This window comes from Stigmatopora argus, chromosome 1 (genome assembly GCF_051989625.1).
Source record: "Stigmatopora argus isolate UIUO_Sarg chromosome 1, RoL_Sarg_1.0, whole genome shotgun sequence".
NCBI lineage: Eukaryota > Metazoa > Chordata > Actinopteri > Syngnathiformes > Syngnathidae > Stigmatopora > Stigmatopora argus.
This window is the reverse complement of record NC_135387.1, coordinates 27,434,852-27,457,920: the sequence shown is the minus strand read 5'-3', so window position 1 is coordinate 27,457,920 and position 23,069 is coordinate 27,434,852. Positions and strand designations below refer to the sequence as shown.

Below are 23,069 nucleotides of genomic sequence, written 5' to 3'. Positions count from 1 at the left end.
ATTTTCGAATGTTAATACATAAAAATGAATATTTTTTATTTAGATTTTTTAAAATTTCATAAATTAAAGTTAAAAAACTTTTGTACATTTTTTAAAATTACTTTTTGTGTTTGTTTTTATTTTCAAATGTTAATACATAAAAATGAATATTTTTTATTTAGATTTTTTTAAATTTCATAAATTAAAGTTAAGAAACTTTTGTACATTTTTCAAAATTACTTTTTGTTTGTTTTTATTTTCAAATGTTAATACATAAAAATACATATTTTTCAACTCACATTTTTAATGACTGTATGTAGATACATAAGTGAATATATAAATTTATGAATAAATAAATCATACTTTGCAGTCTATAACTAGCACTATTATTACTTTATATATAGTATTTTATTACTTTATATAGACTTTAGATAGGCCTACAACTGAATTGTGATCTTTTTTCTGTTATGTTGTTGTTTTTTTAGGCTAATTATTTTATTATCTTATTATTTTATTCATTCCGTACTTTGGGAAATTCACTATATTCATTTTATTCTGTATTTATCTGAAAAAAAAACTGCCGTTCTCTCTTTTGTTCAATTTTACTATTGGTACGTTATTGTTTGTTTATTCCTGGTTTCTTATTGAAAAAAATGTATTCTCAAAATTAAGCGACCCACAGTCCAAAAAATACGGTAAATAAAAACAAAAATAGATATTATCAAGAGACTCAAATATTCGAACAATATTTGGGTACACTGACTTAGTTTTTTATAGTTAAAATAGCGCACAATTTTTAGTTCCGATCCCCTTATTGTAAGTAATTAGCTGTTACGTTAAGTAATGGTAAAGTGAATATTTGCTTCGTTTTTATCCTATTCTTGCGACACTAAAATTTTAGATTACGGGTAACCGTGCCCTAGTTAAAAAAATAAATAAAAATCTCGGCAGCCTTGTAATAATATGAGGTCATTATTCATATCAGTGGGTTTGCAGGTGGTGTAACTCTCGAAGGATATCCTGACTTTGTTCTGGCCAATGACAAATGTCAACGTCCTGTTTTCTTCTTTATTCATTGAACATATATTTCAACTCCATTCACAGGCCTTCACCCTCCGAAAGACAACTGATTCCTGTCGCCTTTGTGTCGGAAAAATGGTTTGAGATCTCTTGTTGACAACCTAAAGGCCTTGCTCAATTCCCTCCAGAGAAGGAGAGTTCCTGAATTCATGCTTTGGTAGGTACTGCGCATGCAACTGTCACAAGTACTTTTTTCACCTCAACGATGATGACGGATCTTCTTTCAGTGCCGCTGACCGACTCCCAACCTTTTTTTGACTAAGGGGGAGCGAGCCGGGAATAATGACAGACAGGCCTCCCGGTCAAAACGGATTGGATATCTGTCGTAGTCAATTGTGCCTTATGAGGTTCAATAGTGGAAAAACTCATACCTGTCAACCTATACGTTTTTCCCCGACTTTTATAGGGTTTTTGATCATTTCAAATTGTCTATGCCGTATAACAACTTTTGTACGGGATTTTTTAAAGTATATTTTTTTGTAAAACTGATCTCGTTTTGCCCATTTTGGCTCTAATCCGGATCGTCTCACTGGTAACAGACAAAAACGTCATTGTCAATTGCTAATGTTGTCATGCTTTGAGTATGATATGCGCACTCACTTCCGCCTTTTTTTCACTATATAAATATAGCCCGTCAGCAAGCAATGTACCCAGACAGTCAAGCTGTCAGCGTCATACAGCTACATTTACAGAATCTTGAATTTAATGCATACTGATTGGGCACTTTGGACAAAATTTAAACTTTTAAGTGCACCCTATGTGAGTAAATATGTGCCGCGTTGCATTTGTACGTTTTTTTTATCGCTTAATAAGGGGAATTACAATCATTAATAAGGGGAGCAATTGACCGAGGTTGCCAGATATGCCATTGAAGAAGAGAAAAAATACTCGTAGGTTTTTTTAATCGCTTAATAAGGGGAATTGCAATCATTAATAAGGGGAGCATTCGGCCGAGGTTGCCAGATATGCTTTTGATGAAAAGAAAAAAATACTTGTAGTTTTTTTTAATTGCTTAATAAGGGGAATTGCAATCATTAATAAGGGGAGCATTTGGCCGAGGTTGCCAGATATGCTATTGAAGAAGAGAAAAAATACTTTTAGGTTTTTTAAATCGTTTAATAAGGGGAATTGCAATCAGTAATAAGGGGAGCAATTGGCCGAGGTTGCCAGATATGCCATTGAAAAAGAGAAAAATACTTATAGGTTTTTTAATGACTTAATAAAGGGAATTCCAATCATTAATAAAGGGAGCAATTGGCCGAGGTTGCCATATATGCCATTGAAGAAGAGAAAAACACTCGTAGTTTTTTTTAATCGCTTAATAAGGGGAATTGCTATCATTAAAAAGGGGAGCAATTGGCCGAGGTTGCCAGATATGCCATTGAAGAAGAGAAAAAAATACTCGTAGGTTTTTTTAATCGCTTATTAAGGGGAATTGCAATCATTAATAAGGGGAGCAATTGGCTGAGGTTGCCAGATATGCCATTGAAGAAGAGAAAAAATAATTGTAGGTTTTTTTAATCGCTTAATAAGGGGAATTCCAATCATTAATAAGGGGAGCAATTGGCCGAGGTATGCCATTGAAGAAGAGAAAAAAAGTTTGGGCACCCTGTCCACTTTGGAGAAAATTTTAGACTTTTAAGTGCGCCCTGTGTGAGTAAATGGGTGCCGCGTTGCATTTATACGGATTATTATCACTTAAGTGAAATTGCAATCATTAATAACGGGAGCGATTGGCCGAGGTTGACAGGTATGAAAACTTTGGAGTCAATTTTTTTGGAAGATTTCTGAGACAAAAGAGATATCTCTTGGCTTGACATTTTTCTATACGGTGCTAATAAATGCTTGAATGGGCTGCATTTGAAATTCTAATGGTGAAAGTTAAACACACTTTCTGGTCCTGCAGACCCGCGGCTAGCTATTAAGTTTGCCATTGACCCATATTTGAAAATGAATAGCTTTCCTGCCGGTAATTCAGTGAGAGGAGAGCATCTTTCTGATCCTGGACATACATTTGTCTCAATCAGTTCCGGTCTCCAAGGCGGCCATTGTTACATTCTTTCACGGCCTCTAAAATCCTTATTAGATTCCGTAACCATTAACTAAGCGGTAATGGGTTGTACATTATCTTTTTCTTTCTTTCCATTTTTTGAGCGACATTGACAGAAAACCTATAAAATACGGGAAAAACGTAAAAGTTGACAGATATGTGTCTACCTTCAGGAGTTAAACGATAGTAGTAGTAGTTTTAAAAGTCTAAATAATTTTAAAGAGACACTATAAAAACACTGTCCTTACATCGCGGTTATTCGCCTATTGTGGCAGGTCTTCGAACCCGTAAACCGTGATGAACGGGGTATTACTGTACAGTGGTACCTTGACATACGAGTGGCCCGACATACGAGCAATTCGAGATCGAGTAAAATTTCGGGCAAATATTTATCTTGAGATACAAGACAAATTTTGATATACGATTAGACAGCGGACGCGAGATGCTGCTCATAAGAACATCATGGCCACTGTCTCTCTCCCCGCAACTCCCTCGTGTAATGTCTCTGGTCGCAACTCCCTCTTTGTAATGTCTCTGCGAGCACTGGGCGGAGCCTTGCATTTTTTCAGTGTTTTTTTTCCTGTTAGTCAGTGCGAATGGCGTTTTAGTTGTTTTTTTTGGATGAGCGTGAAACGAATTCGATAATTTACAAAGAAAATACCCATCTATTTACGAAAAATCCAAGTTACGACACAAGTTTGTAAGTATAGGCACCACTGGACAGTGGTGCCTCGACATATGAGTGCCCCGACATACGAGCAATTTGAGATACGAGTAAAATTTTGAGCAAATATTTATCTTGAGATACCAGACAAATTTTGACATACGAGCAGACAGCGGACGTGAGAGGCTGCTCATAAGAACATCATCCCCACTGTCTCTCTCCCCGCAACGCCCTCGTGTAATGTCTCTACGAGCACTGGGCGAAGCCTTGCATTTTTTCTGTGTTTTTTCCCCCCGTTAGTCAATGCGAATGGCGGAGCGATCGCTAATACGAGAGGAGTATATACTACTTCTCGTTGGCAAGTGGCCGTGCGTTATCCTATTGTGAGGACATTTGTGTGCATCATTTTGGGAATATTTTGAAGGGAAGACAAAAGCAAACAACCCTCGATAAGGTAACATCTGAAAGTCAGGGTGGAGGCGGGGCAAATAGAGCCAACCCGGGAGAAGAAAGGTATCAAAATTTATAACAAAATTAGAATGAAGTTTAGTGTAAGGTTAAATTAAATTTAATTTTGAGTGTCTGCATCGTAAACCAAGTTCATTTAAATTGTTTGTTATGTTACGAGCGTGTTGCCGTGCAGTCCCTCCCCTCTCTCCCTTCTCTATGTCTGTCCGTCTCCCCCCCCCCCCTTTCGAAATCTGTATAATTTTAGTACTATTAAACACATTTTAGTACTATTAAACCACTAGTTATTTGTTACTTTGTTAATAGATGGCGAATTAGAACAAATAAAAATATTTTTCCAATCCAATATCCTGTTTTGGGTGTTTTTTCAGAGGGTTGGAACAAATTAATTTGTTTTTAGTTCATTTCAATGGGAAAAGTTTGTTTGCATTACGAGAAAATCGACATACGAGCTCAGTCCCGGGAACGAATTAAGCTCGTATCTCGAGGTACCACTGTATTTGACTTTTTCAGCCATGTGGTCAGGGACTTTTTTATTTATTTGGACTTTTGATTAACTCTTAATTGTTGTTCTTTGCATCTCTACAGGATCCAAATGGATTCAACAGCTTCTTTTGTAAAGTAGTGTGATCTCTCTTTGGACACTGGCGAAGATATTTATTTTTCTAGGGATAACAAACAGCGCAGTCACAGCGTAGACTACTACTGTACACTCCATGTTTCACCATTAAGATGTAGACTTTACACCTTTGCTGGTACATTTACAGGACGTGTGGACAAGACTGTGAAGATCATTGATATCGCTAATCGTTGAGACGTTGAGACGTTTGACAAAAGGCACCCAAAGGGGCTTCTGTGGGGGGAAGACGAACTCTATTTCTGAACAATGTGCCAATAATGCCACTATGTGCCACAAACCCGGATAGAAAGAAGTTGTAATGACAAAAAAAAAAGAAAGCTCTATTTACCGTGTATTGACATTGTTTTTGTGTGCGTGTGTGTTTTTTGAACAAATAGGAAAATGCTACAAAATGTACGTGGATATGTAGAAATATTTTGAAAGGTCGCGAGAAGGTTATTTATTTAAAACTGCAACAGAATGTGAGGATGGAAGGAAAAATATAGAATCCCGTTTTAAATACAGTACTATTTTTTTATACAGAAAATCCTGCCACACCCCTCAATTAAGATTAAGAGACAATTAATTTGGACTAACGCAAGGAAAGACTTACATTAAGTTTTTTCCTCCCTGTTTTGAAAGACTGGAACATCTAATGTGGTGTTTGATTCGATTTTGTTGGGATAGAAATATAAAGAAATTGCTTAAAGTTGGACAGGACATTTAACTGCCTCAGGTCTGTCTTGCTCCAGCAGGTATTTTGTTTTAGTCTGCTAAAAAAAGATGTTTCAATATCATTTTTTTTGTTCATAATTCAGCGCAAAGCAAATTTGTGTTTGTGTGTAGGCGATTATTCCAAGGTTAGATTCGAACGTAATATTAAGGCAAAATGATTTTTTGCGTTTATTCCATTTAAGGTCATCGTTTCTTCGATGAAGACGAGTTAATCATCGTAAAATTTGATGTTTGCTTGGACGAAATGTGCTATGATAAAATAATGGGTATAAAATAGGGGGATTTTTATGTGTAGACAAATTCACTTGAGAAAGGGAAATCTCAGGATTAAGGTTATCTGCAAAGAACCAAAAAAAGTAAGTATTTTAAATCTAAATTTTCTTGGGATTACGCCATTTTTTTTTTAACCAAAATCATACGAGGGTCCGGATGCATATTTGTTTTTATCAATTATTTTCTCAAATGTTACCCAGCAAAGTAAAATGAGTCAGAATGGCATTTTCCCAACTTTCTAATGACATAAACAAACTGTTAAATTATATCTGAAAAAATGGGACTTCAAATATTGTCATCAAAACATCTCAGATTTCCCCCAAAAATAGACAACATAGCGGAAAATGGCAATTTTCCATTTCACTTTTGAAAAATATTCGGGAAAAAGTGTCAAACAAGTTGGACTGACAGATTTATTGATTATTTACAGTCTTTTCCAGATTCCTCCAGTCTCAACCTTGACCTCCATTATCATCACATATTTACATTAATATTGTTTATTCAGTCCATTTCTAAGCAGACCGATGACTATTTCTTATTCCAAAGAATATTCTTACAATATGCTTAATCTTTTTTAAAAGTTGAGTCTGTAGACAATGAGAAACTATTTCATATTGCAATTCCCGAACACGAAGAAAAGACCAATCAGTGACCGATATATGAAAAGTTTATTAAAAGACACATTCTTAACAGCGATTAATTTTTTATGTGGAAAATCCTTATGTTTCCAATCTCTAATATTATTTTACCAAGGCATAAAATTAATAGAATTATTGAAAATGTAGTTAAAGGGAATCTTCCCTACATTAGGAATTCCTCAAGTGGATATTTAAGAAAACGGTGAAGAAATTAGTGGGGTTGTTTTTGGAGATTTCTGATGTTTTGCAGCGTAATCAAAATTCAACATTTCACGATGTTTATTTTGATGATAAGATGAATGCGTTAATGTCATTTTGGAAAATGTTCACTCAAACATTTCTCCAGATTTCTGACTCATTTTTCCATACCAGGTCACATTTGGTAGAAAATAAGCAAATCAAAAAAGTTTCAAAACAAACAATGGCCTGTGATATTATTGGAAATAGCTCCCACACACATTAAATAGAAATTATTGTATTTTTCGGACTATAAGTCGCACCAGCCAAAGAATACACAATAAAAAGGAATATATATTTTGTATTTTTTAATTTTTTTATGTTTTTTTATTACTATTTATGTTTTATTTATTTATTTTTAAAAAAGATTAAATTTATTTATTTATGTTTTATTAATTTTTTGTTTATTTGTATCTATTTTTTTATTTTTTAAAAATTATTTTTTATATATATATTTTTACTTTTACTCTAGTGCAATATATATAAAAAAAAATAATAAAAAAATTAAATAAATATATATATATATCACACTAGAGTAAAAGTTGTATTTTTTGGTTTTTTTTTTCTATTTATTTTTTATTTGATCAGAAACTAAGAACAAAGAAACCTTACATTAATAGTTGTAAAATGGAGAACAGGCTGAATAGTCATCTGTTAGTTTTTTCAGATAACTATAGCCTATAAAAGACAACATACGAGGATGGTCAGAGAAAAACAAAAATAATTTGCACTTTAGAAACCTAAAAAAAGTGCGACTTATAGTCCAAAATATACGGTAAGTGTTATTACAGCCGATTCGTCGCATACGAATGAACTTCCATACGACGACTGCATACATGCAATATGACTACTACTACTACTACTACTTTGGCACGTGCTGTCGGGTTGTACAAAGCACAAATACAATTGTGGAAATGTAAATGTTTTTGGCTGTAGATAGCACTTGACAGATGTGGGCCTAACTGCATTGGTCACATTATTCACCGTGGTGATTATGGATTTATGCTCCTTTCCTTATGACACATCATAGCGGGTAACCCCGCCCCCCGTCCCCACCAGATCAAAATCATAAACGCAAGCTATTAAAGAGTTACCCAGATGGCCTGGGACAAAAACACTGTGGTGCAAAACTGCTTTTTTTGCCCATTTTTAAACCACTCATGAATGACACAGACCAGTTCAGCCTCACTTGCGTATCCGGCTGCTAACATATATTTTTGAATGAAGAGCGTTACTTAATAGAGGGTTACAAAAAATGTATATTATACACATGTAAATGTATTTTCTATATATTTGCTTATATTTGTGTACAGTTGTGTAACTTTTTTGGTTTGTTTTTTTTCCTAACAACTGATTTCGGGAAGGTTTGAGGTCTGGGATAGTGTCTCTGTTTACATTTGTAACTAAAGTATTGGTTTTTTTTGTTTGTTTGTTTTTTTAAACACAACACTAACTTTGTGCCAAGCTTCTTACCTGCATTTTCAAGCAGTACATGTATTATAACTTTAGACAACTAGTACAATACTTCCGTAGACGCTGCAGTTAGATCAGAAACTGAAGTATCACTTTTGGCTTGAATGTCGTGGAAAAGCCGCCAGAATGGGACATTTTTTGGGTTCTTCTGTATTCATGGTCAGTTGATAAACCAATGACTTGCTGTCATTTACATGTTATTTATGATAAATCGTGTTTCAGCACATGAATAATAAATGGTACCAATTGAAGAGTAGCTGTCAAGAAGCCAAACATTTGCACCTGAACGGAACGGTGTACGTTTATTTTATGTTGTTTCCTATTTTGCCCTTTTTATGGTCACAATATTGACTGCAGTTATGACAGCGGAGAATTTGATATTTTAAATGAATATGTCCACCTCGGCCTATTGTTCCCCTTATTAATGATTGCAATTGCCCTTATTAAGAGAAAAAAAAGTACAAATGCACATATTTACTCACATAGGGCGCACTTAAAAGTCTAAAATTTGCTCCCAAAGTGGACGGGGCGCCCAATCAGTCGGTGCACCTTTTGTATGCACTAAATTCAAGATTTTTTAGAGATCGCTGTATGACGCTGACAGCTTAACTGTCTGGGTACATTGCTTGCTTACTCGCTATATTTATATAGTGAAAAGGCGGATGTGTGAAAGGGGAATCTGCATAAGCATATTATGCTTAAAGCATGACAATATTAGCAGTCGACAATGACGTTTTCGTCTGCTACCAGTGACCGATACGATCCGGACTAGAGCCGAAATGGCTAAAACAAGATCTGTTTCACTAAAAAGTACTTTAAAAAATCCCATACAAAAGTTGTTATACAGCATACACAATTTGAAATGATAAAAAAAACGTATAAAATATGGGAAAAACGTATAAGTTGATCGCAAAACATAGAAGGGGGGAACAAAATCAAGATCTGTATCTGAAATTTGATTCAGTATGCACTAAATTCAAGATTCTGTAGATGTCGCTGTATGACGCTGACAGCTTGACTGTCTGGGTACATTGCTTGCTGACGCGCTATATTTGAATAATGAAAAGGGTGAAATGGGAATGCATTTATGCATATCATGCTTAAAGCATGACAATATTAGTAGTCGACGATGACGTTTTCGTCTACTACCAGTGACCGAGACGATCCGGATTAGAGCCGAAGATCGTTTTTTCAAAAAACATACTTAAAAAATATCCCGTACAAAAGTTGTTATACAATTTGAAATGATCAAAAAACGTATAAAAAATGGGAAAAACGTATAAGTTGACAGTTATGATAATCGCAAAAGATAGAAAGGGGGAACGAATTCAAGATCTGTATCCGAAATTCGATTCGAGCTGTCTCTGATGCTATAAGAAAAAACTTTCTTCAAAGGATAATCTTGGTTGGTTTCAACTTTGATCCGAAACTATGTACGTGTCTTCAGCGTCGCATGTCGTAACGACATGGCTGACGCTTTGTTGTCGGCGTGTTAAATAATTAACAAAATAACAGAGATATTTAAATATTGGATGGCCTTTCAAAAAGCTTGTCTTTGATGAAACTCACCCATCAACATTTGATCCCCTCGATTAATCTTCCAGTGCCACCAAAGCTTTTGATTTGTCACAAAATGCCTCGATTTGTGCACGGTCGGCTTTAACATTTATTGAATTTGTTTGTTTCGTCCCCTCTTAATGTGGTGATCGCGTGATAGTCTCATCTTTTCTCTTAGCATGCCGACAAATGTTCTTTGTTTTGCTTTTTTTGTCAGTTTGTTTATTAATTTGTGATTTGGATTTGTTTTAATTGTGTATAAAAGACTGCATGATAAGTTTTACCTAGTAATTGTTTCACCAGCTTGCACGGCCATCATCTTGTAATTTAATGAGCAACTAAAACTAAAGCATGTTATATATTTTATTCCCCAAAATTATGTTTTCCACTCTATTATATCAACAAGCGTTAAGCGCAAGTCAAAAGGCAACTGTTACGAATATGACAAATTTTGCTATGGTACAATATTTGCTCATATTAAAGTGTGCCAAGTTAATGAGTCAATTCTATTCAAAAATAGTTGATTGATTTAATATAATATGTAAACATTTACCACAATTGTTTACTATTCACATGTGGCAGAACAAAAGCTATTTTTTGACAATTTTATTCCTGAAACATTTCGGACATTAAAATCTGTTGTTTCTGAGAAAAAAGTTGACGATGTTGATCGATGTTTTGTGTTTTAATCGATTCAAATGGATTATTGATTATCATTTCCATGTATCCATCGACATCAATGTATTGTTCCGCTCCAATTATTATTACGTGAAAATACTAAAGATGCTATTGTATGCGTAAGGGTTGTTGTACGAATCGTACGTGTTCCATTTTAAGAAAAAAATGTACAACTGAATATCGTTGCAGTTTTTGGCTCATCACTAGACATACAATGGTACCTCTACGTTCAAATTTAATTGTTTCCAGAACTTGTATTTTTCGTTAAAAAAATTATTTATGTCAATTTTCTCGGTCAATCTATGGTCCTCAAATCCCCCCCAAAAATGACCAACTAAATCCTTTAAAAATAATCAAATTGTCGCAATTTTGTCTGAAAGTTGTCAGAAACAGTTGATTTTTATCTTGTTTTCGTATATTGGAACAATTATTTGCACATCAATGAGTTTTGTAACTTGAACAGTTCTTACGTAGAACGATTTGTAAGTAGAGGTACACAATAAAAGTAAGCAACATAATCACAAAAATGTCATCCCAACTTTAACTTTAAAACCTATTCACATTATTGCCAATGTGAACATTAGATAAAAATATTGTATATCAAATTTAATTGTTTCCAGAACTTGTATTTTTCATTAAAAAAATTATTTATGTCAATTTTCTTGGTCAATCTACGGTCCTCGAAAAAATACCCAAAAAATTACCAACTAAATCCTTTAAAAATAATCAAATGGTCCCAATTTTGTCTGAAAGTTGTCAGAAACTGTTGATTTTTATCTTGTTTTCGTATATTCGAACAATTATTTGCATATCAATGAGTTTCGTAACCTGAATTGTTCTTACGTAGAACGATTTGTAAGTAGGGTACACAATAAAAGTAAGCAACATAGTCACAAAAATGTCATCCCAACTTTAACTTTAAAACCTATTCACATTATTGCCAATGTAAACATTAGATAAAAATATTGTATATCAAATTTAATTGTTTCCAGAACTTGTATTTTTCATAAAAAAAATTATTTATGTCAATTTTCTTGGTCAATCTACGGTCCTGAAAAAAAATTAAAAAGACCAACTAAATCCTTTAAAAATGATCAAATTGTCCCAATTTTGTCTGAAAGTTGTCAGAAAGAGTTGATTTTTATCTTGTTTTTGTATATTGGAACAATTATTTGCATATCAATGAGTTTCGTAACTTGAACAGTTCTTACGTAGAACCATTTGTAAGTAGAGGCACCCATTTGTAAGTAAAGGTACACAATAAAAGTAGGCAACATAGTCACAAAAATTTCATCCCAACTTTAACTTTAAAACCTATTCACATTATTGCCAATGTAAACATTAGATAAAAATATTCGAACAATTATTTGCATATCAATGAGTTTCGTAACTTGAACAGTTCTTACGTAGAACCATTTGTAAGTAGAGGTACAACTTTAAAACCTATTCACATTTTTGCCAATATAAACATGAGATAAAAATATGGTATATGTCACTGAATTAGTCTGTGATTTATACGTTTATTATTATTATTATTAGCATCCGCCTGGTGTGCCTGTTACGGAATAAACACAGTACCGACATATGTCAGTACAAACATATCTATTGGGACTTTATTATATTTTGCCTCCTTGCAATTGAAAACAAATTATTTTGCTATACTATTGTTGCGATAAGTCTAATCATCACCTCACCTTTCAGGTGTAGATGCGAAACCAAATATTCTCTAAGAAAAGTTCGACACTGACAACCATGTAAATAAGAATATCCTTATTTTCCAAAGAAAAAGCTGATATTTGCAGACATCTTATTTTTAATCATTGCCAATATGATCTTTGTGCTTGCATTAAAGATTACATATATGAGAAAATATTTAGTATTAATTCATTTAATACCATTCCGATCAATATCCCCATCCGCGAAGGCCAAAAAAGAGGATTATAGCAATTTTTAGGTAAATATGCCTCGAATAGATTCCTCGATTATCAAAGTAACAATTAATTAATTAGTCGAGAAAGCCCTGGTTGAGGCACAAATTACTGATTTAGAATTCCATGCATTCAGTGGTGACAAACTGTAGTAGAATTACTGTAAATGCAGATTATTTCTTAATTCCTAATTAAAATCTGACATGTTGACCATTGCTATTATGTAAACTCCCCCAAAAACAAAACATCATCTAGAACTCTTTTTCAAATGATTTTTAATGTGTAAAATCCACTTAATTAATTTGACATACATTATTTGACATACACATTAATATTGTAGTTGTTATTCCTACATCTAGTAATTGAGTGCTATGATTTAATTTGAGATTTGTTATCAATAAAACCTTTCAGATGTACATTCAAAGAACGAAAAATGTTCATTCTTCTTTTCTGATATTCTGATATTATAACAATATTCATCCAAACAACAAGACTTTGTGTCAACATGAGTATTTTCAGGCTTTTGTTTCCATGATCTTAGCTCTAAGATAATTATTCCATTCGCGCAAAATTATTCAGCAAGAAATCAGGTCAAAATGAACCGCCAGCACCGTCATACTTAAAGCAGCGCAAATACGGGAATGAGGACAAAATTAAAACACAACACTCCAGTTTTCCCTCCTATTTCCCCCCCGAGCTGTTCTTTAAAACCGACGATTCAATGTTAATTTTAAATATTGTTCATAAATCTGTTTTACTGAGCATATTTAATAGAGGACCTTCAATGGAGGAAGCCCAAAACACACCAACTGTAATCATGCTGACTAATCAGCGTCTTGATAAAACACACCTGTGAGGTGAATTGATTTTATGCCATCCCCAAAAAAGAGATTTCAGTTTTTATTTATTTTTATTTTCTTAAATAAATAAACCTTTTGTACACACGAGGTGTTTACTTTACAATCAATTTTAAAGGGATTATTTGGAAAAAAATGACTAATTTGACAACTAAAATGTTGGAAAATGCTAATTTTGGGTTGGAAAATGCTAATTTTGGGTTGGAAAATGTTAGTTTTGGGTGGAAAAGGCTGATATTGGATTGAAAATGCTAATTTTGGGTTGTAAAATGCTAATTTTGGGTTGTAAAATGCTAATTTTGGGTTGTAAAATGCTAATTTTGGGTTGGAAAATGCTTATCTTGGATTGAAAATGCTAATTTTGAGTAGGAAAATGCTAATTTTGGGTTGCAAAATGCTAATTTTGAGTAGGAAAATGCTAATTTTGGGTTGCAAAATGCTAATTTTGAGTTGGAAAATGCTAATTTGGGGTTGGAAAAGGCTTATCTTGGATTGAAAGTGCTATTTTTTGTTGGGAAATGCTAATCCTAGGTTGGAAAATGCTTATCTTGGATTCAAAATGTCTCCAAAATGAACATCTTTTTGTCTCCATCGTTTTCCATCCACTTGTTGGTTTATCTTGCTCGTATTGTGTTTATTTTCTCTTTGGAAAAATAATCTCAGCTCTTATTTGCACTATCAAAGGAAAAATATTGCATTCTGAATCCCCCCTTGAAAGTGTGACAACAATAAGTTCTTTATTCCCATCGTGTAGCGTCCCAAAGTAGCAAAAATAAAAGAATAAATAAAAAAAGAACCAGGCTCTGTTTATTGGAAAAACCAATGAACGTGATTGGTTCTCTGGCTAAGTGACCTAAATTAAAAATAAATAAACAAAGACCGAAATAAGTTGGAAAATAAATAAATGGAATTATGTAAGCATTTGCAATGTCTGACAGCCTTGAACTCAATGAAGAAAGTTTTCAGTCAACATGCTTCCTTTTAGAAAGATTAAAACTGCACTACACAATCAAAAAGAATAAAAAAAATACAGATCATCTATCACTTAATCAAATGAATGCCGTTTTAGTAAATTGCTTCATTTTGGAGGAAAGAGAGGGAAACTGTTCTTATGTACAATCTCAATCCATACGGAAAAAAAACGTGACTCAACTTGTTCTTTTCTCACCATGAAACAAATTGTTTGTACTTTGTAATTAAGTTTTTATATTTGTGTTTAATATATGCCAGTACCTCTGTCAACTTTTGTATACAAGAGCTATGACTATAGTATTTATGAACGCGTACAAACACAACTCACAAAGAACTGTCTATGTGACAGCTTAAATGTTGTATAACTTTAATTTGTTAGTTTTGTCTACAAATCGCACCTCCTTTTTTTAAAGTATTGGTACACATTACGATTTTCAAGTGAATTTGATCTTGTACTACTAAGCTCTGTATTTGCAAGCACTGTAAATGCGATTCTCATTGGATTCGTCCTCTGTACATTTAGTACTCTGATGTTGCTCTTAATAAAATGTAGAAAAAAAATATTTTCTTGTTTTTTAGGAAGCATATTGACATCACACGCAAAATAAAATCTTTCATGATGTATTTAAGCTTTACGCAATTGTTACGGCTCCCCCTGGTGGTAAGATGTACCAGGGAGTCGCAACTACCACAGCAGAAAAACCCGGCCAATGAGGAGACAGACACACAAGGCAATTAACAATAAATGTTACTTTATTAACACCAAAGTCAACAGAAAACCGGAACTACGGGACAACAAAGGGGAAGCAAAAGATACTAAAGTGGCACCCTTAAATGAAAAAGATAAAAAACCACACACCCCCAAACAGGTGTTCAAATGAACTATATGTATACCCCGGGGTGTCTAAACGTATCTAAAGTCCCCCCATGCAGCCCAAAATAATTAACTTTATCAAAACATAAATATATGTGCTCTTTTAACAGGTTAAAGGACACATTGATATTTTAATTAAAACACTGCATGAACAGTTTTTGAACAATATGATGATGAATGTTTCTACAATGCTATGGTAACTACCGTAACACCTCGATAGTTAGCTTATCATCGACCTCTGTCTATTAAACTTAATCCAAAATGATGACTTAATGGTTGCATTTGGTGGAGTTCAAATACGATGGGCAATACATTTTAATACTGTATTTTCTCGCGTATAAGCCGCCTCCGCGTATAAGCCGTACCCTTAAAAATGACTTAAAATTGTTGAATTTTGAGGTTTCTCTCGTATAAGACTACCCTGATTCACAATTTTCACCTCCATATTGATGGTTTTAATAGGGAGTACAAGTGTGTTACTTTGAAGAGAAAATTTTGAGAAAAATCATTGCACATGATATTTTTTAGATATTGTATGAATCGAAAGGATCGGCTGCTGGATTGGGCATTCCTTAAAGAGAGTTGCCTGCACGTGGACAAATTAAAAAGGAAAGTCACGTGAGCAGTACAACCAGGAAGTGAGTCCGAGTCTTCGGTAAAAGGTAAGTATGGTGGCACCCTGAGCAAGCAAGTTTTATGCAAGATATCATCTTTTTTCTTGAATTTCATTCATAGGCGTCAAAATGAATTTTGTTTTGCGTTTTATCTGTTTATCTTTTCTCTATTTTGAAATAAATGATTGTATCAGCCGCAATGTCTTGCATCATGGCGTTTCGTGCATGTCAAGTATAATTTGTGCGCATATAAGCCGTACCCTTGATTCAGTCATCATTGTTTTTATTACAAATACGGCATATATGTTAGAAAATATGGTGATAGCTATAGATTTACATTGATATTTTTATGTCTGATGCCCACTTAAACTTTCCCTTCCGCTTAGGGTAGGGTGCTGGAGCCTGTTCATAATGTTGTTTTTCAACCATATTTAATGTGTATAAAAAATGACTATAACCTAAATACTATATTTTCTGTAGTTCCTTCCAAGTTCTTTGTTTACATCCTTTGTTTGTTTTTTTATATACTAGTTTTTGGGAAAATGCTCCAAATGGATTAATATTATTGAGAATGTAAGAATGCTTTATTCCTTGACTTAGTTTGTCACAGGTCTTTAACGTCATGCACGGTGTGCACAGTCCAAAAAGGATCAGTAGTTTTATACATCATGATTTGTAAATCTGGCACAGTAACTGTTTACAATGGATTTGTTTTATCACTTCAAGGGTCAGTGACACAAAAGCATCTGATATTCCATGTGGAAAAAAAGACATCTGGCAAGCAATGCTATCAATCTGCTGTTATTGCCATTAAAGTTATGGTCGTAATGATCTCTTTCGGCCCCAGAAAGTATTTCTTTGCGAGAATTGAAGGTTGGCAGTGAACTGTAATTTGTCAGGATAAAGTGTTGTAAATGAGCAGTGACACATTTGAAAGGTGAGCCATAAAATGCTGCAATCACAATTTTTCCACCTGATTACGGTGTGAATTGTCTCCTCCATCGACAGCCATTTATAATAGCTTTGATTTTACTTTGTGGGCGTGAAGACGGTTTGTTTATTATTCCTTTGAAACAGTCCTGCAGTACATTAAAGTCATGCTTATGATTTCACTCAATGTAACAAGCGCTAAAATGTTATTCTTTTCAAACTATCCATTTCAAAGTATGAATCTTTTGCGTATGCTACACCAAACGGATCGTTGTACTTTATGTATTGTAATTTGGACTTGGTTGGGTGTAGAAAAATTCCGTATTTTCTCGCATATTAGCCGCCTCCACGTATAAGCCGCACCCTTAAAATTGCCTTAAAAATGTTGAATTTTAAAATTTATCTCGTATAAGACGCCCCCTGATTCACAATTTTCACCTCCATATTCATTGTTTTATTTGGGAGTACAAATGTGTTACTTTGAAGGGAGAATCTTAAGAAAAAATATCGCACATGGTATTTCTGAGATACTGTATAAATCGATTCCTGGATTGCACATTCTTAAATGGTGTTGCCTGCACGTAGACAAATTCAAAAAGGAGGCCATGTGAGCAGTACAACCAGGAAGTGTGTCCGTAGCCATCTAGTTTGTCATCCCTAGGTAAGATGGCGGCGCCCTGAGCGAGCAATGGCAAGCACAAGTGAGTTTTTTTCACATTTTATGCATTTTTTTTAAATTAAATTTCATTCATAGACGTCAAAATAAATTTGTCTTGCGGTATGGCATTTTGTGTTGAAGTTTTGTACATGTCGAGTCTAATTTATGCGCATATAAGCCATACACTCGGTTCAGTCATGAGTTTTTTTGGTGAAAAATACGGCATATATGCGAGAAAATATGTTGTCTTGTGATCTTAGAAATACTTCGGTGTCTGTTTTTAATCACGACTGAAACCAATGAGCAAGTACTTCATTCCCTTTTCTCCCCCACCCAAGCTGTCTAGGTATTTTCAGGAATGCTGTCTCCTATTTGACAGATTTGCCTGGGCAGAATGAGTACTCCCTAAAGCCGGGGTCTGTCCTTGTAGCACGGCTGTTGGCTGCACTAGAAAAAAGCCAGATGGATACATCCACACTGACTTTGACGAGCCTACAGCACCCCCTTGTTCCTCATACATTAAGTAGAATTATGCAGACCTGCCTACACAGGCGAGCCGGATCAATGGGGTGGACAGCACCTGCCAGCAGCTGCCAGAGAGATACTTTAGCGTGGTGTAATCAATCCTCCCTGCAAACCTGCATGTGCCAAAGACACTGACACCCCCAAGAGCTTGGACAGCACAGTTGACTAGATTATTGTTGCCCAGCGTGGAGGAGAGTACTCAGGCCACTTCTAACTGCCTGAAGGGACAAGTAGATGAGGCTCAGGCAAGGTTGAAGGTTAAACGAGGCATTTTATGGCAGGGTTATGAATTATGGAATAGAAAAAAAACACTTACTCCCATTAATTCTTGGTTGCGAATTTCTCACTTTGGTATCTATGATGTTGAAGGCCCAGATAATGACCGAAAAACCTAAGGTCGAGTACCAGGGAAGCCTCAACTGTCTCATCTCATTTTCTGAACCGCTTTATCCTGACTAGGGTCGCGGTGGGGGTGCTGGAGCCTATCGCAGCTTTGGGCCAGAGGCGGGGACACCTTGAATTGGTGGCCAGCCAATCACAGGGCACAAGGAGACAAACAACCATCCATGCTCACACTCACACCTAAGGGGGAATTTAAAGTGTCCAATCAGTTTGGAATGTGGGAGGAAACCGGAGTACCTGGAGAAAACCCACGCAGGCCCAGGGACAACATGCAAACTCCACACACTTTGGACCAACCTGGATTTGAACCCAGGTCCCCCACTGTGAGGCTGACGGGCTAACCACTCATCCGCTGGGCCACCCGTCCCAACTTTCTTCTCCCATAAAACTTGGTCCAGTTATCCCAGGGGGAAAATCAAGGTTTCCCAGGCGTGCTAGGAAATATCAGGTTTAATTTCAATTCTCTTAATTGGAATGAACCTTGTTCCTCTCTCTTCAAAACACTCAGAGGTTGTTCTTCTACCATCACATCAAGGAGCATCCCAAGCCTCTTAAATACATCAAAGCTCAAGGGGCTTTCGTGGGTTACCTTAAATCACGGGACCTCTAATTTATCCTTCGTGGAAGGGTTGCAGCGCCTTGACAAGGACTTCAACAAATCATGAAAAGTCTTGAACATGTACAATGTTTTACTTGAATTTAATTCCACTTCAGATGAAGGGGACATTGCTGGTTTAGAGGCCAGGATTTATGAAAATGCAATTAAAAGCATGACTGTCTTAGGGGTCTTTCCCAGTGGGAGTTGCCAGGACCACCTCACCAGAAAAGCATCCAGAAGGATCCTAACCAGATACTCAAGCCACCTCATCCAGCTCCCGGCTCTTGTGCCACAGATATACGGTGATTCAGTCCTCTACATTTGAAGTAAGGAACTCAGTGAAGACAAACGGAGTGTCAAGCAGGATCCAGGACAATTTCAAAATAAGGTAACGGATGTAGAAAATGAATTTACAGTTTGGGGGATTTCGTAACTAGGATCTTGCTTTTGTAGATTGCAGCGGTCATTTGCATGTCAACGTGTTTTGTAACTTGAAAATATCATATTTAGAGACATTCATAAGTAGAGGTAACACTTTATATTTATTAGTGGAAATGTCAGCAGGCAGGCCTTTTTAACACAAAGCTCTAATGCACTATCCGCCATTTAATAGGCTGTCTATATAAAGAATTAAGGGTTGAATATTGAAGGAAAGCTGTGAGTTGATGACCTTTAAGGAATAACAAAAAGGCCAGAGCGCCGATGTCCTGAGAGCTCACAAGAGTACTTCTGGTAAAAGCTGTTCTTTGCCAATGGAAATCATTTTTAAAACATACTTATCTTAATAACCTCCAGTAATGTAGAATGAAGTCGGTATTTGGCATAGACCTTTAGAGTCAGGGCCTCGATAGTACGTACCGCTAAAGAGCTCAAATCACATTTATCTCTTGTTTGACAGACACATTTGACAATACTTTCAGTCATATCGCCTGCAGTGGCCAGAGGTGATTGGTGCTGATGTCATCTGGCTAAAATAGCTCCTCATTAGCACCTCAAAAGTAGGCTGTATGATTAATCATCAGTGAAGATTTACAATCCAATTAGACGATGTCTGGGGCTAGAACAAATGATTCACCTTTTTGAGGGAAGCACATCAATGAGAGGACCCAAATGGGCTTGGGGGACAAGTATTGTGCCTGGGGGTGATTGATGCCAAAGAAGATTGCTGATGTCTCCGGGACGGCGGATGTTTGTCACATTTTGGAGGACGTGGCTAACCCTGCTTTGTAGCGCATCATCGAAAAATGACAAGCCAGGAGATTTACAGTTTATTCTTGACATCAAACACTTGGGTAAAACGGTTTTACATAACAATTTGACAGAAAAGCGCAACCAAACAAAATATGTGGGTCTCACTAATGTGAGACCGCATGCACGCATTTGCCTGTGAATGCGTTTCTCGGAGAATGACTAATTTAGCAGCGAGCGCCATCCCGCTCTCCGGCGTAGCCTGAAGTTTTAATCCCCACATTTGCATGTCTAAACATAGATCAGCCTCCGCACATCCACGGCGAGTATTGACTCAAGGAATAAGGATACTTGTTTTTACTGCAGGTCAAAAAACTGTGATTGAAACATTCACCGTCTCTGCAGTTTTTGCCATCTCTGGTGGTCTTCTTGCTGACATGACCTGGGCACGATAGAGAAAGACAGATAATGCAACAACTTGAATATTTTCCTTCCCCTTCGGGGCCCGAGCGCACCACTCGGCGTTCCATAAAGCGATTGGAGCGCTTGCAAACAGGCTTCCCCAAGAGTTGCTTTGCTGGGTTTTTAAGGCGTGAGTTCACAGATGCAGAATTGATGCGATAACCGCCGACTCACTGGCTGATAGAATATCTTTATCACAGACCGCTTACTTGTACTGTGGCACTTTCTATCATAACGTGCCTCTGTGTACAAACAGAATGACATAAACTCAAAATGAAAAATGTGCATGTAAACGATTACGACCGCTACAGGTTTGCAGCAAAGAAAATAATAGCCTTTATTCGTGTCTTTTGTCCTCAATTGCAATATGCCTGTGATTTGTCATTGTTTATTTTATCTTGCATAATGTCATTTTCTTATACTCAGTTCCCTATTCATCACAATGTCGGGCGATATAACCACGGCACCAACGAGTGGCTCTGAGTTGCTTATTTTTTGTGAAAATATGGTTGTTGTTTTGCCTTTGCATTGATACCTCTACTTACAAATGCTTCTACTTACAAATGCTTCTACTTACAAATGCTTCTACCTACAAATGCTTCTACTTACAAATGCTTCTACTTACAAATGCTTCTACTTACAAATGCTTCTACTTACAAATGCTTCTACTTACAAATGCTTCTACTTACAGATGCTTCTACTTACAGATGCTTCTACTTACAGATGCTTCTACTTACAGATGCTTCTACTTACAGATGCTTCTACTTACAGATGCTTCTACTTACAGATGCTTCTACTTACAGATGCTTCTACTTACAGATGCTTCTACTTACAGATGCTTCTACTTACAGATGCTTCTACTTACAGATGCTTCTACTTACAGATGCTTCTACTTACAGATGCTTCTACTTACAGATGCTTCTACTTACAGATGCTTCTACTTACAGATGCTTCTACTTACAGATGCTTCTACTTACAGATGCTTCTACTTACAGATGCTTCTACTTACAGATGCTTCTACTTACAGATGCTTCTACTTACAGATGCTTCTACTTACAAATGCTTCTACTTACAAATGCTTCTACTTACAAATGCTTCTACTTACAAATGCTTCTACTTACAAATGCTTCTACTTACAAATGCTTCTACTTACAAATGCTTCTACTTACAAACATTTCAGGTTGCGAAAACAAGATCATGTTACAAAATCCCCCAAAACTAAATATAGGTTTCCTCTATCTGTTATTTTATTTTGAAATCTTTGCCTCTCTGTATCTGTGTTTGTCTAGTTTTGTATTTAGTGATCGTTACACTGTATTTTGTAACCTCAGCCATGTGTAGTGTTTTTTTGTTGTCGTACCCTTCTCTTGTAGCACCTTTCTCATTGCCTCTAGTTTCCCTCGGGTTTTTATTGGATCTCCAGTGACCTTTTTGTCACTTCCTTTTCGCGTCTGTGTTTCGCGTGTGTTTTGATTTGAATACATCTTGGAACACGCCACCCTGGTCCAACTCGCCTACTTTGGGGTCCAAACGGACTTCCGCTGAACATAACATTTACTCAACCTGACAAGCTTACTTCCTCACTATTCCTGTTAAAAAAATAAGATGTATCATTAAAAATTCCAACCGCATGACAGGAAAAAATGTTACGACTCATTTCACAAAGCTTAAAAACAACCATTTTGATTTGACCATCTTTCTTTAGTCTTTTCCTCTTTGTTCTACATTTTATACAAATTTAAGATAATTTTCTTTATCCATTTCATACAAATTTATCCTCAATTAAGACAATTTTCTTCACGTTTTTTTAGTTAAACAACCTAAAAAAGGCAATTAAAAAACTCTAGTAAAATGACAACATGGTCCAACCCCCAGAGCACGACACGGCGAATTCACCTGCTGCTGCAATAGATTTCCTCCCCGTGAATGCTAAATGTTTAGTGAGTGGTCGCCTGAAGGTTTCATCATCTCCTCTCACAAAAGAAGCTTCAACCCAAGCAACCCCCTTCTGCCCTCCACCTGCTCTTGTCTCCCTTTGAAGCAACACATTGACTTTATGACAGTGTAGATCTGCTTCCCCACATATCTCTTGTAGGGCTCAGTCCACTCTCATTGTCACAATAATGCTATTCTCTCTCCCACACATAACTTTGATTACTTTCTCTCAGAATGGCCAGGGAAAGGGATCAAGAGTCCAGGGATTAAAGAAAACCCGCTGAAAGAGGACCGGCTGCAAGAGCTTCGGCCTCCCATCTGACTCTGCTATTATACAGTAGCTTTATACTTTCCTTACAACTGTAATGTCTTTTTACCAGCTAGGGGGAGATTGTTTATAGCCTATATAGCAGGGGTATCAAACTCTGATTGGTTCACAGGCAACATTCGTGCCAACCAGATCTCATGTGAAACGGCTAGTTTACATTGCCGTCAACCTCGACCAATTGCTTCCCTTATTAATGATTGCAATTCCCCTTATTAAGCGATTTAAAAAAACGTACAAATGCAATTTACTCACAAAGGGCACACTTCAATGTCTAACATTTTCTTCAAGGTGTCGCTGTATGACGCTGACAGCTTGACTGTCTGGGTACATTGCTTGCTAACGCGCTA

The 23,069-nt window shown here is 35.9% G+C and overlaps 1 protein-coding gene across 3 annotated transcripts in view; it reads left to right on the top strand.

Moving 5' to 3' along the window:
* ajap1 (adherens junctions associated protein 1) overlaps positions 1-8,467 on the top strand; it is a 41,676-nt gene extending 33,209 nt beyond the window's left edge. Inside the window, exons 5-7 of one of the 3 annotated variants that reach the window (XM_077613886.1) lie at positions 1,084-1,216; positions 1,287-2,221; positions 2,529-4,816. In XM_077613886.1, the coding sequence (XP_077470012.1) occupies positions 1,084-1,156 (73 nt within the window). In that variant the 3' untranslated portion in view covers positions 1,157-1,216; positions 1,287-2,221; positions 2,529-4,816. The other 2 variants (XM_077613873.1, XM_077613878.1) reach the window with 2 other exon arrangements.
* Positions 8,468-23,069: the final 14,602 nt, after the last annotated feature.